General features: G+C 41.3%; 1 protein-coding gene across 1 annotated transcript in view; it reads right to left on the reverse strand.

Annotated features, from left to right (window-relative positions):
• DDHD1 (DDHD domain containing 1) overlaps positions 1-14,284 on the reverse strand; it is a 68,109-nt gene that overhangs the window by 18,909 nt on the left and 34,916 nt on the right. The window contains exons 6-7 of the mRNA XM_030000591.2: positions 5,880-5,986; positions 5,602-5,708 (exon numbers count right to left, since the gene is read on the reverse strand). Of these exons, the coding sequence (XP_029856451.1) occupies positions 5,602-5,708; positions 5,880-5,986 (214 nt within the window). The remainder of the gene's footprint in view (positions 1-5,601; positions 5,709-5,879; positions 5,987-14,284) is intronic.

Below are 14,284 nucleotides of genomic sequence, written 5' to 3' on the forward strand. Positions count from 1 at the left end.
TGGAGAGCCAGTGTGACAGCCGTGCAATTCGAGGGGAAGCCAAAAACCAGACTGTTGACCAAGGGACGGGTTGCTGCACTTGATCAGGCCAAAAATCCCCTCTGCTTTCCAGTTACGTGCCTGCTTGGCATATGGCTTCCAAGAAGCCAAAAAATAACAGCCCGTTCCACCCATTCAGGAATCCTGGTGGCAAAGGCATGTGTTTTATAAAGACAAGAAGGGAGTCTGGGTCAGATGAGACATGCCACTGTCATCTCAGGCAGAAGAAGGAGCTGTGGCAAGGCTGATAATAAGGGCAGAAGGATCATGTCCCTAATCACCTCTTGGGTATTGGGTAAGCCTGAACTGCTGGATCATGATGGGGAGCAAGTCACTGTGTAAGCAGTAAAACATCCAGAGCTGCTGTCTGTCTCAGCTGAAGCCCTTTTGCGCAGAACATTAACAGCATCCTGTGCTGAGCTGGAAAAAAACAAACCTCTAAATCCCCGGCACCAGCATCCAAAACAGCTGTTCATTCCTCCTCTGACGCAAAAGAAGCCTTGCGAGACACCAGCATAAATAACCATGCCTGTTTCTTGCAAAGCAGAAGGAAGTCGGCTGTGTGCGTGGTGGACAAACACTTCCCGGACCCACACCAAGGAGATCCAGGCAGGAGGAAGAACTTCACCCCCTGCCCATTCTAGCTGGCAGGTTGCTGGGGTCGAAGGGGCTTTTCGGTGTACACTGAAAGTTCCAGGGTAGAAAATGACATTTTCCCCTCAATATCCAGGAAATCAGTTTTTTTTTCAAGGAAACAGGGAGTACAAAACCCCTGCTGACATCCTGAGCACAGAAGTAACACAGAGCTTGCACTGCTCTTGCTCAAATCCTCAATGACCCACTTGCTGCCAAAACTTGGATATAGCCCTCCAGTCCCAACCTCTTTGATCTGTCAAAGCCAACAAAACCCACTTGCTCTCCTCTCGGGCTATGGTGATTGTCCTCTTCTGAGACTGCTCTCAGCTCTGACCACCCCCTTGCTGTAACTTTCCAAGGTCCTTTCTCTCTGCCGTCTCCACAGGACCCTCACCCGCTGGACAATCTCACATGAACAGCTTGAAGCCCAAGAGGAAAAAAAATAACAGACAGCTACATATGAAAAGGGAGTGCAGGAAACCTGACCTCTGCACCCCTCCAGCTTGAATAGCATGACTGGTTTTGTAGGCTTCGTGGGAAAGGAATTTTAAGGAGATCTGAGGAACAGTAAGCTTTGCAAGCAGCTCCCTCCAAATGTCAAGAGAACTTCAGGAGGAAGTGCAAACGCATTTGAAATTCAGCAAGCAGGCAAAAAGAAGGTGTGTGAGCCAACTGGAGGGAGAAGAAGGTCCTTAAAAGCCAATGAAGAGCTGCAGCTCAGGGATGGATTGTGAAGGACCATAAAAGCAAAGACAAGGAGTGTTTGCTTCACGTGAACCAGAAGAACATGCCAGCACACAACGCAGGGATGATGAGACTGTTGACCCTCCAGAATACAACAGTTGTCACGCTCCCTGATGGCATCACTCAGATGCCAGGAGACTGTCACAACAACAGATGAGAGGCCAGAATGAGACTTAGCTGTGTGAACAGACAGGAATGGCTGCGTGTCTTAGTGACGTTACAGAAGAAGGATCTGCAGATCTGCCCAGACCCGAGTCTCTCTCTCAGTACCCCTCTTGCTGTTGAAAAGCTGACTCTAACCCATTTCTAACCAAATCACTGCGTTCAGGTTTAGTTTCAGGCAAATCCAGTATTCTATCACTTTAGAAAGTTGAGAATTCAAGGACAATCAAATGAATTAAGCAAGCCATGAAAGTGCTGCCAAGCAGCTCCTTGACTATTAGGTTCAACAGAACAAGCAAAACCAGTGTTGAAATAGTCTCAGTTAAAAATTTCCTGCTTCACATCCCTCTCGTTTTCAAACACACTTAAAAAAATTGCTTTCTATTCCTGAAAGAGTGCATAAGAGAAGGACATTTCCATTGCAAAACCTCATATCAAAGAGGGATAAAAGCTCTAGTAAAAGTTAATACTTGTCCCAAATTTCAAGGGTATAGTCATTAATTCTCCGTTTTAATATATGTATAACAGCAAACCATCAAGCCGCTTCAAGGTGGACAGTGAAGTCTGCCCAAGGGAGCAATACTAGGTTGGTTGCATTATGCTGCATTCCCCCTGGCCTCCTAAAGCTTGTCATGTACCTCCAACACCAAGCCCACAACCACCACGTCCCAGCCCCCAGCTTCTTCGTTTCCTCTCCCCAGCTGGTGAGAAACATTCAATACCCACCGCGTTCCCCTGCTCTTCAGCTGTGGTGGAAGTAATCCATAAACATCTCCTCCTAATCTTCCGAGGCTACTGCAATATGTGCACTAAATCTTTAGAGATCTTGGGATGATGGATGTAAATAATATTTATCCTGTACTAAAGGCATTTTCTGTCAAGATATATATTAATAATTTATAGAATTACAATTAGCCTGGAAGTAAGTACAGTAAAGATCAGTAAAATAAGCACTTAACAATATAATGAAGGTGACAACACTAAATTTACTATGCATCAATTAGCCTTTTTAATCTCTGTTACAGCCATTTATTATTAAAGAAATATCAAGCTACAATGATACAGATATGAAACGAAGTCACCCACTGAAGACACTAAACCCCAAGATTACATTACCATAGATGGCACTAGCAAGGTCAGAATTAAAATGTGAAATGATTGTTCATTTAGAAATAGGCATGTGTGGAGCAAAATATCAATTTATTGCTTTCCCTTATTATCCGTGTAATGTTTAAAGGTGGATTCTGTTTTACTCATTGTGGACCACTGTATAGATGAGGACCTGCAGAGCAAAATTCCCTTGCAGCCACACACAAAAGCCACAGCTGAATCTCTTGGCTGCAGACATCCTCCAGAGTGAACTCTGAGACCAGACTGTCTGAGATGTTCATAGGGCTGTACTGAATTTTTAATACTCATCTGGTATCACATTACATGTCAGAAGTCAGAGGCACCTTTTGGATATTCTCCTACCACACTGCAGAAGAAACAAGACTTGAAATCAGAGAGGGGGTTATCCACCACGCTCCTGTAACGCTTAGCAGAGCAATCCAGCTGCATCTGAAACGGCTCTCTGCTATCTCATGTGAAAGCTGGTACAAGGCTTCTTCCCCCCTCCCGAAAGAAGATAGTGGCTACCTGCTTGCAAAACCCTTAGTGAGACATTTAAAGAGTGGTCAAAAGCTTTAAAGAAGCAGTTATGTTACTTCTAGATGTGGGGAAAATCCTTGGAAGTAGAGAGAAAATTCCTATCAAAGTATTGTTAAGTATTGTCAGGTGAATAGCGGCTTTACTCTTCTCTAGGCTGAACTCACTGCACCGCTCAATTTATTTCACAGGAGCACAGCGAAGTTTGATTAGGTCCTTCTGAGATACTTTTAGGATTTCTGGATGGAAAGCATTAGGAGTGCCCGCAGTATACAAAGAATTGGGTCGGTGTGATGAAGTGGTGAGCAAGAATACTAATTCTGAGCGACGCGTGACCACGTGAATACTTGAAGACAAGGCTCATTTCTGAGCTGGAATGAGCACTTGGAGCAAAGTGCCACAAAACGGCTCCACACTGAACATGGGAAAACACCTGTTTTTTCCAGAAGAATGCTCAATGTGATGCTATTGTGTTTAAACTCTGCAAAGTTAGGTCACAGAAAATAAAATGGGATAAGGAAGAGTAACCAAAAACCCCCAGACCAACCCCAAACCAAAACAAGTCTCCTTTCTGTAGGTAAAGGCAAAAGAGAAGGTGAAAAAAATATACAAAACCCATTTAATGACTATGGGCTTTACACAACTACTAACCAAATAAGAAGAATCAAACAAGCAGTCACATCCCTGACAACTCACTGGCAGAACACGAATTCTGTAGCTGAATGAACAATAAGAAAACCTGCATCCCAAACATTTTCACTGCAACACCAAAGACACATTTCAGAAACCTGTTCTTCAAGGTTTTAACATTTCATTTGTAATAGCACTTTCTTTTTTGGACAAATACTTGCAATTCAAATTGTACAACTTTGCTTTGAGAAAGTTATAAGATTTATCAATGCAGTCTGAATGTGGTAAGGTAATGATCAACTTGTTGCAAACATTTCAAGAGAATTCACTTGATTCAGTGACGAAAACAACTTAGTCTTTTGTAATCAGATCTAAGCACAGCCACAGCACACTCATTTTATTGTTAATTCTTGTACTTCAGGGACGGTGATATACCTGCATAACTACAGTTCCACTGAGCAATTAATTAAATTTTTCATGCATTGCTGGCCAGCATACCTGAACTTCACTCACTAACCCATTTCCCATAAGATGCCCACAGACATGCCAAGCCTCTAATGCAGTTTAAAAAAAAAATCTATTTTAAAGCTGCCAGAGAAGTTGTCATCGCTTGCCACAAAAGTTCGTGCTGGCCTCAGTTCCACAACAGACAGAGAAACCTGATACACAGCGGAGAAGCCGGGAGCCCTGAACAACGAACTCTGCATCACTGAGCAACAAGAGAGGTACAGCTTTCGGTACAGCTATTGCTAGTGTTGGAAGCTTAAAAGGCTTATCTCACCACTGTTGCTGCTATCAGGAAAAGAAGTATTGTTGGTAGTTTAGGGTTTAAAATTATATTGCAGTCTAAAGGACTTATAGATATCTCATTTTAATGAAAGGTAGCATCAAATCCACAGGTAAACTTTGAAAGTATCTCCTCTCCCTGCCCCAGTCTCACCATGCACAGAGCCCCAAGGCTGCAAAAAGATTACCATTACTCCATATAAAATGTAGTCAACAGAGAAAAAAACCTACAATTCCTACAGAAACTAATCCTCAAACATCCTCACAGGGGTTACCAGGAAGTATGACACCAAAGGGTGCTATTGGGGTGATATACTGTACATGTTTTACAGGCTGCTTTATCATTTACTCAAGGCTTTTTCCCTCTGATTAATGGGGTCACTCTACAGCTACACAGACTAAAGCACACATGTGCCTACACAGATGTGGCAAGGTAAGAGGGGAGCTTCCACTGTATGAACAGTCCCCTAACAAACAGGTAACTGAGGGCCGTCTGCTTTTCCTGCAAGGCAAGCATACACAAATGCATTAAAACTGCCTTGGGCATGTTTACACATGCTGCCATCCCCTCTGACACAAATTAAATGACAAATGGCCATAGATTTTGCGAGAGGTATGGAGAATCTTAGCTCTATGGACTCCCATTGCTCTGAATACACAGATGCATGAAAACGCCGTGAAAAACCTTCCAATTTCTAAGCTGCTGACACAGACCCATTTTAGACAGCCATTTCTGCTCTAAATAAATTACACTGATTGTACTTTTTGCTGTTTCTCTACTCCTCTCACTCTTTAAAACTCTGTATTTTGATTACTATGGATAACCATTACATACTTGCAAAGTGTAAGTACTCTTCATGCAGGGTCTCTCAGAAGGAAACTTTGCTTACATTCCTAAGTCCAGTTTGTTTCAGCCTCTATACCCTGCCCTAGTAAAACTTACATAAAAACACTTACTTCATCTCTGTAAAGAGGACTTGTATAATACATGATATCCATCGCGCTGCTGTTCAGCATATCCCTTAAACCTCGTACTTTATCTGGAGTAATGGAGTCCACAGTGTCTGAATGAAAAAAAAAAAAAAAAAAAAAAAAAAAAAAGAGAGAGACTTGAGTTACATGCAGGAGAATGATAAAATCCAAACAAGGCACGTGCAGAGAACACGGCATGAAACTTCTGGGGACAATTTTGCAGATTGCAGCTACTGGAACAGCAAAAGAACCGAGTAATGTACCTCCATCGAGGGTAAGTTTTGATCTCCATTCAACCGGAAGAAATTCAACATGCGTTGCAAGATTGGAAAAATACTTTTCCTCTATTTTTCTTGCAGTATCTCGCATCCTATAAAAAAGAAAAAAAGAACATGTTCCTGTAAAGACTACTGTTGGTGCTCTTATCAAATAAAGCCAATGCATCCAGCAACAACACATTTCTTGCATTACTACTTTTCGAGTATGCAATGCCTGCTTACTAACATAGGTAATTACCTTACTTCATGCTTTTGTTATAAAGTACTTAAATTCTCATATAATGAAAAATTTTGCATATTACATGCTCAAAAGAAAAGGTTTAAAAAAATTTAAATGGATTATACTATGGGTTTAACATCAACCACCTAAATTCAGCTGAAAGATATCTGTTAACTCTGGTGGGTTTGGGATAGAATGTGACTGAAAATTAAGAATTTTACCACTGCCTTGAGACCCTGAGTCCACTTAACAATTTAGACCAGTATGTAAGGAAGATAATTCAGTGCTTTTAAACACAAAGAAAACTATTAAAAATATTGCTTGAAAAGTCAGAATTTTATTTTTATTTCACATATCAAATTGGAAGGCTTAAGAGCTCTCAGAATGAGAAACAGGATCATTTATTAGCATTTTAACTTGCAGTAGTAGTAGATGGACAGGCTAACCGTGCTTTTAAAAGACTTTTTCTTTTTGAAGCATATCTGAACATGAACATTGATGCACCTCTCTGAAGAGATGTGAGAAACTTTGAAGTACCTCAGAAACAAAGTATATCTGACCCTCTTTGTTGTTTGGGGGACAAGGGGAATAATGGTATGTTATATTCTTTTGAAAATGCTACTTTACTAGTGTTGTGTGAGAGACTGATCAGCAAAAAGTGAAAACCACCATGAAATTATACAAGTTAGTAAAATATCCACGCATTCTATCAAAAACCTTCAGCAACCAAACTGAGAAAGTGTTATATTTTCCTTTCTTTTCTTTACATGAATCTTGGCTCCCAATGGCATTAGCATTTTTGAAGATGAGCATGACAAACTAAATCTGACCGAGGGGCAGCAGTGCTGGGTTTCCAGCAGCTGGTTCCCAGTTCCAAGCATCAGAGGGTTCTTTATTTCTGAGGCAAAGCCCGCAGTTTCAACATGTTGGTGGTTTTTTTTCCCCCCTATTTTCAAAGCAAACCCCTTTTAATGATAGCTACAACCACAGGCATGATGACATTAATCTCCAAACTGTACTTCTACCAGTCCGAATGCAGTTTAGTAAGCTTAACCCCCTAGCTGAGACACTTTCCTTGAATTTATTAATGCTCCTCTGTTCTCCTTCAATAGAAATGAGACAGTTTAGCTTAAATCGCTACCAACACCTGAGACGCTAATCACTTAAGCTGCTCCATTTGATGAGCACTTTCTGCACCGACACAGCATCAGCACTATACAGAGATCCTATACAGACAACTCTGCCCAACTCCTGAGTTTCATCCCCCTGTAAAACAAAGTCAGCAGTACACAGCAGGTAGCTGCAAGATGAAGTCAGGAGCTGCCCAAATCTCCATGGGATTGCCACCGGAGGTGACAATACAGATAAAAAGGAAGAAGTATTGACAAAATTTGTTCTTAATCTCCCAGTGTAGCTGTCACCCTGTTCGGACGCAGCTCGCTAGCGGGATTTTGGCTGTGCAGGAGAGCTGAAGGCAGATTTGTCTGGTGGAACAAACACAGAGATGAATTTCAGCCATCACCAGGAGCTCCCGAGGGCTGCAGAGAGGTGTCACAGTGGCTTTGGGCAAAATGCCTTCTACATTTTTACTTCAGCCTTATCAGCTGCACAGCAAGAGAAGCACACTTCACTGAGGAACGAGTATGAAAGCCAATGCCTTGCAAAAACACTTTCTACAAAGATAATGCATTCTTCTTTATCATGTTTTTCGCAGGAAAAGGAAAAGCCCATCATGCTACCAAAGACGCAGATCAATGATGTACCAAGTTTTTGAAGCAGGCAGTCAAAACACTTTTCGATAAGAGACACCTACTTTCTGATAAGGGAAAGGGAAAAGGAAGCATCCTTTACTGCCTTTCTTCCAAAGCAGTTACCGATGGCCTGACCAAACAGCCAAGAAATGCAACAGATCAGCATCTCTATTTTTAAAGCCTGGTTTGATTGCACTCCTAATCTCCTAGTCTCTAGTCCAACAAGATGACAAAGGTTTAAGTAAAGTAGAATGTTCTTCCCATGATGAGGGGGAAAAAAAAAAGAATCAGCAAGAGGATCTGCTTAAATCAGGGTTGATTTAAGGCCTGAACTGACCAAGCCTTGCAAAGCAGAAAACAACCCCTCTGCCCCCACCCCACACAACATCCCTCTAAGGACACTTATTGGAGAGCCCAACTTCAGTTGCATGGAATTTCTAGATTATCAAGAAGATAAAAATTCAGTAAATACATTAACATTCCTGGAGTCCCTGACTAAAGAAAACAAAAAGAAACACACCTGTCTGAACAAAATCAGATGATTACTAGCACAAGGAATTGAATACTCTTTGGAAATGCTAACAATTCTTTGGTATTGCTAAATCAGCTTAACTTTCTCTGCATGAAGTCGGATGGTGTCCAGCTAAGATGAATTCAGAAACAATTAAGTTTAGGAGAAAACCAGCCAAGCAGCAATCTAAAGCTGCTAGGCTTAAAAGCAGTAAAGGCACAGAAATGTTGTATGAATAAAGCACAGAATTCTACACAGCAAGAATTACTTTCAGTGAAGGAACCGGTAAATAACCTGGTCCTAATAGCGCAGGAAAAAACATCCAAACTATTTACACATCAGTAGCAGCTGTAAACATTATGAAGAAATAGCTGTTAGAGGTATTGACATCCCCATTCTCAAATATGACAGCTGCAGGATTTCTTCCTGTTCGAAAGGGTCCAAGTCTTACCAAAGCTATTCACAGGCAAACCGACGCAGAGGGGTTCTTTAACTAAAAGCCTCCTTTCTAAAGCTAGATATATGAGTTTGGAAAAAACAGTGCAGCCTAGCAACTCTGCCAAAGTTTTTGGGAAAAGCTTCAAGTCTCCCCCCCTAAAAGCTGTGCCAGCTTTGTGTCCTTATCCAAAATTTTATGAAATGCAAAACCTAATTTTACTCGGATCTGGAGGGTTCCCTCCATGTCAGCTGAGGTTATCCAGACACAGTCCAGCCTCTGGCAGAATAGTCCTGAACTTCTGCTAGAATGGATTACGGACAAATGTTCAAAAGCACTCTGGTACCTTAGAAAACCAAAACCCAACTCTGTGGGCACCTTCCTTGTGCCTGGCAAAATACATTCTGGTAGAAGTGCACAAAAGCTCTGTTTCAACAAATTTTTGTTAACTGCCACTTCACCAATGTCAAATCAAGTACGCAGCAATTGCATTTCTCGGTGTCTCAAGTGTGCTCCTCTGCTACGATACACTGCATTGCACACTAACGTTATGAAGCTGGTTAATACTACAAACTACTGACTGAAGTTTTGCAGATTACGAACTATGTAGTTACGGAAACATTTAATTTTTTTGCCTTCCACTAAACTTTCTGAGGCAATCCCATTCAATGTTACTAGCCAAATACTGTCAGCGGTGCAATTATTCTCTCTTTCATTATTTTACAGCGGCAACGTCACACCTATCTCCTGATCACAAGAATCATAGAGGCATTAAAACAACAGCAGAACAACTCCCAGTGCAACACATCTCATTTACAGCGAATGGCACTATATGACATCTCCCACTGATTTTGATCAATAGTTTGATATTATAAATTCTAAAGAAAATTGTGGTGTAATTGCCAAGCAATGTGGCTATGCTCACATGCAAAACCCCAGCGCATGTACCTGCTATACACATGCTTATCTGTTCTGTTCTAAAGGTGGTTTTTTTTTTTCCCTTCTGTTTTTTTTTTTTAATAAATATTTTGAGATATTTTATTAGGTGGCAAGTCCCTCTACTCATTTGCTAAATTAACACCAACTGAAGTAATAAATCCTTATCTAAACAGGCAGAGAATTCTTCTCGTCTCCAATACAAATGGATGTTGAAATATTGACCCCAGAGCAACAATTACTTATACGTATACACTGAAACACATGGTAACAACGAAAATTTATGATTTTTCTAAGAAAAAAATCACTCAGGTGCAGATGTAACGCATACCTTAGAAAGCATTTTGACATACTGCTATTTTCCAGGCAAGAAGTAATGGCCTGAAAATAGATACTCTGAGACTCACCATAAATAAAATGTGCTTGGCTGCCTTTCTCTGATTAAATAATAAAACCGTATTTTCACAGGTATACATCCTTGCTTTAGCATGTATATTCCAGAGAGATGTTAACATATTTACAATTACTGCTGTGGTTTTTTTTAATCTTATGCTACTAATTTTACTCTTGTGGAGCATTCACAAACACTACATTAAAAACTGGAGAGCTACAAACAAGTTAGCTTCAGCTAGTTCACAAATTTTATAAAATGACCTTGATAGCTGGTAACAGAGCAAAATGCCTGAAGGTTTGAAGATGTTACTCATTTTATTCCCAAGTCATCTTTGTAGACTCTCTTCAATCAGATGATCCATAGCCAAGAAAATGGGAATGGTTTTTAATTTAAAAAGCATTACACCAGCCAACTTCTTACTCTGAATTCTTGATTTAAGAGATAGGGCAATGGGATGTCCCCACAAAAAAAACCCCTAAACTCTCGCTACTGCCTGCAAAACCATGTGGATCCATTCCTGGATTTTGGTCATATAACTGGTAAATTACGCTCTAAAGCGCTCCCCAACTGCTTTCACCACTCTTGAGTCCCCTCAAACGGATGGCAGCACTCACTGCCTCTTTGAGGAAATAATACCACGAGTTATTGAGGAAACTCAGGGCTGGCTTGAGCTAAATTTGGTAAGTTGAAGTGAGAGTAGCGGGCATGAGTAATAAAAATTGAGACCTACTCAAGCCAGAGCAAATGAAAGGGATGGTGTTTTCAAAAGCTTAGCTGCATCGCAGAAACGCCAACTCAAGTCTTACTCAAGGTGGGTTTCCAAGAGCAACCGCAAGACACGAGTCATCTTCTGTCACTGTTCTTCAGGGATTCGTCTGCTCTCAGACCAGACACACTAAGACCGCTGCTCGAGGACGTACGCAGGCTCATTTTACTGTGGAAGATAGGTGGAAATTCTAGCATGCAAACAAAGTAAGCATGATCGTGATTCACGCTTCATCCTGTTCAAGAATAATGGGACTCTGTGCGATCAGAGGAATTCAAGCTGCTCAGTTCGTTGACTATGGGATCCCCGAGACAAGCCTGCGGAGATCCACGTGCTCCAAGCGCGAGTGCCTCCCTCCCCAGCACTGCTTTCCAAACGGCGGGCAAGCCTGCCCTTCGGGGGATGCTGGCTTCGGCATAAAGCAGATGAGGCATTCCCCATTACCGTTGTCAACCCCTGCGTCCTTGCCACTCGCTCCCATTTTCCAGACAGGGTTCCAGTTTTTCGGACCAACTGCAGCGATCCACTTTACAATGGGACCATACAGACAGTTGTGCTGGTGTGGGCAGGGAACGGGCAGCACCAGGCAGGAATGAGGGCTGGGGGGAGGACAGGAGCAAGAACAGACCCGAAGATACATCTAAGTCCTACATAGGCTGTTACAGCTTCCGTCCAATATGCAGTCATGTGTTAGATAATTAATAAATGTAGAAAAAACAAGCTGTTATGAAACTATTTAATGCCCTAACTATCACCTTTTACCTCTTGGGCTGAACTTCTCATTTAGCTTGCAAGACAAGCTCAAGTTGAAACATGTAAGTCAATTTTTACCATTTGGATACTTAATTTCAGAATTACTACCAGCACTGAAGAATGGAAAACAGGCACATAATATGCATTTAATGCAATGCAAGCATTTAAATGGAAAATAAGCAAAACTACCAAATATCTGAAAAGCTAAAAATCAAAGGAAAAATTTTACAGGAAGTCTTGATTTAAGATTCCAGCAGCACATATTTAATGCACTGAAAGGCCTCTGAGAGGCTCTGCACTCTGTAAGGGCTTGCATACCACTAGAAATTTACCAAAATAGCTATTCTGAAGTAATTATTGTAATGATAATCCACAATTAAAATGCTTTCTAATGGGACATGCAATAAAAATCTAATTGGTGATTATGGAACGCCAAGATGATGTTGCTTGTGCAGACAGCAATTTTTGTGCTACAAGCAGCAGCACGGGCAAATATCAAATATAATTTTTGAATCAAAACAGGAGATTCAGACAGAGGCAGACAGATACCAGCTTTAGGGTAAGAGCAGCCAAGAAGTGTCACAACATTACAGCTATTATGGAAATACACAGAACAGTTACTTCATTCGATTTTCAAGCACAGGAGTGATGAAATTTAGAGGGTCAGCCTAAAGGTCTGACCTTTACCTAAGTCAGGTAAAACCACAGGATTTTTTTAAAGGAGGTTTGAAACATGTAGAGTAACATTCCTAAATACTGTTTAATAGGTGTAAGGACACACCCACCCCCACCAATCTAGGAGCACAAGTTCAACAAAATCAGAGATTAGGCTTTATTGAAAAAATATTCCAAGTAACAATTTGAAACTGTGTACAGTAAAATAAAGATATCCCCAAATGATTTTTTTTCAGCTAACTTCGTACCTTATCAGAAACCTAGCAATGCCCGAATGCTGCACCTGATGGCAAATAAAAAACCCTCCAATTAAGTACATTATGCCATAATATCTTAGTTTATATTACACAGAAATACAGACTATACTATCTTCTTCCTTAAATAATCATCCCTATGCTACCGAAGCAGCTCACAGCACATTATGCTGTTCACGTTAGGTCAGCTGAATCACTCTTCCAGCCTGGAGGAGGTACAGTCTCTTCCCAGACGAATTCTGCAGTTATTATCAGCACTGACAGGAGCAGCTTGTTGTACCAGCTGCCGTGCTACATTCAGATAATAAATGTGTTTAACTATACTGTGAAGAAACAAAATCATGTCACATCTACCAAAGACCTGTTCATTCAAGCATCTATAAAATGCATCTTTTCTATTTACCTACTTACAGGACACCCTGTGACCATAGCACCTAACCACATTAACGATTAGATTGAACTCCATTCCTTAATGAAATTAGTGCATATAATTTTAAATTACCCTGGAAGAAGAGTTCTGTTTTCACCTCTGTAACCAACAGGATCTGCCTAATGATGCAGATGCATCACACGAGCTGCATCAATTTCTTCTCAAGGTAGTAACCTGAGGACAGAGCATATCAAATGAGCTCTGGTAGGGTCTCTCACCGGCCTGGGTTATAGACAGAGTATTCCATGTCTGGGTTATAAGCTTTATTTTTACGCTTTTCTTTCTTTTTATTTCCTTCAGGACCACTTGTTCAAGTGAGGCTATGCTTTTGTGCTATGAAGTGAAGTGTTGCTCTCACACAGGTTGAAATAAATACAAACGTTTTATCCCATGGTCGAATGAACCCCAAAAGAAGCAACAATAAATGTACATGGCAAAGACAAAATGCACAAGAGATTTTTTTTGTGGATGGTAGAAAGGGAAGGCACCTGAACAAGTATTCCCTTCTGCAGATCCCAGAGTCCCTCCAAGCACCATACCAAAAAAATGCAAGGTGTCATGGAGTTTGCCTCGCCCAACCCGCCTTGTCTCTGTTCTCTCCCCATCCATGTCCCAGAGCCCACAGACAGGACTGGTGGCACTCCGCAGAGCAATGTGTCCTGCCAGATGTCCCGGAGCCTAAACCAAAAGCAAATTTCTGTTTCTAAGGGACACACACCCCACCTACCCCAAGGTTCCCACACCAGCACATCTATATCAAAAGTGACATCCAAGTCCTTCAAAGCTGCACGCAGCCCAAGACCACGATGAGCTCCTGAGGGCTGACAGTGCCTTCTACATCTGCTGGTGGTACCCAGATATTGATGAGGGAAGAAAGGAGTTGTGACACTGGTGGGCAGACCTATGGCTTAAGTTACAGATTTAGCATGGCTGCAACTACAGGTTTCCTACTAAAGAATGTGCATTTAAAAGGAAAAAAACACTTAAGTCTTTTCTCCTTAGCTTCTACTTTATAGTGTGAATGGTCAAAAAATATTTCTCCTTATCCATCTTATCATTTTTCAAAAGGCAACATTTGACTCCTCTGTCCCTAATGCAAAAAGAATGAAAAAAAAAAAACAAAACCAACAACCCCACACATATATCACGGATGAAGGTGCTAACAGAAAGCGCTAGTATGGCTTTTGAGAGCTGCTATTGTGCTGGCCTGGCAGACGTTTCTTCTAAAATCTCTTCCTAGAACATATGGGGTGTTCCTCACTGG

The sequence above is a fragment of the Aquila chrysaetos genome, chromosome 2, assembly GCF_900496995.4.
Source record: "Aquila chrysaetos chrysaetos chromosome 2, bAquChr1.4, whole genome shotgun sequence".
Taxonomy (NCBI): Eukaryota; Metazoa; Chordata; class Aves; order Accipitriformes; family Accipitridae; genus Aquila; species Aquila chrysaetos.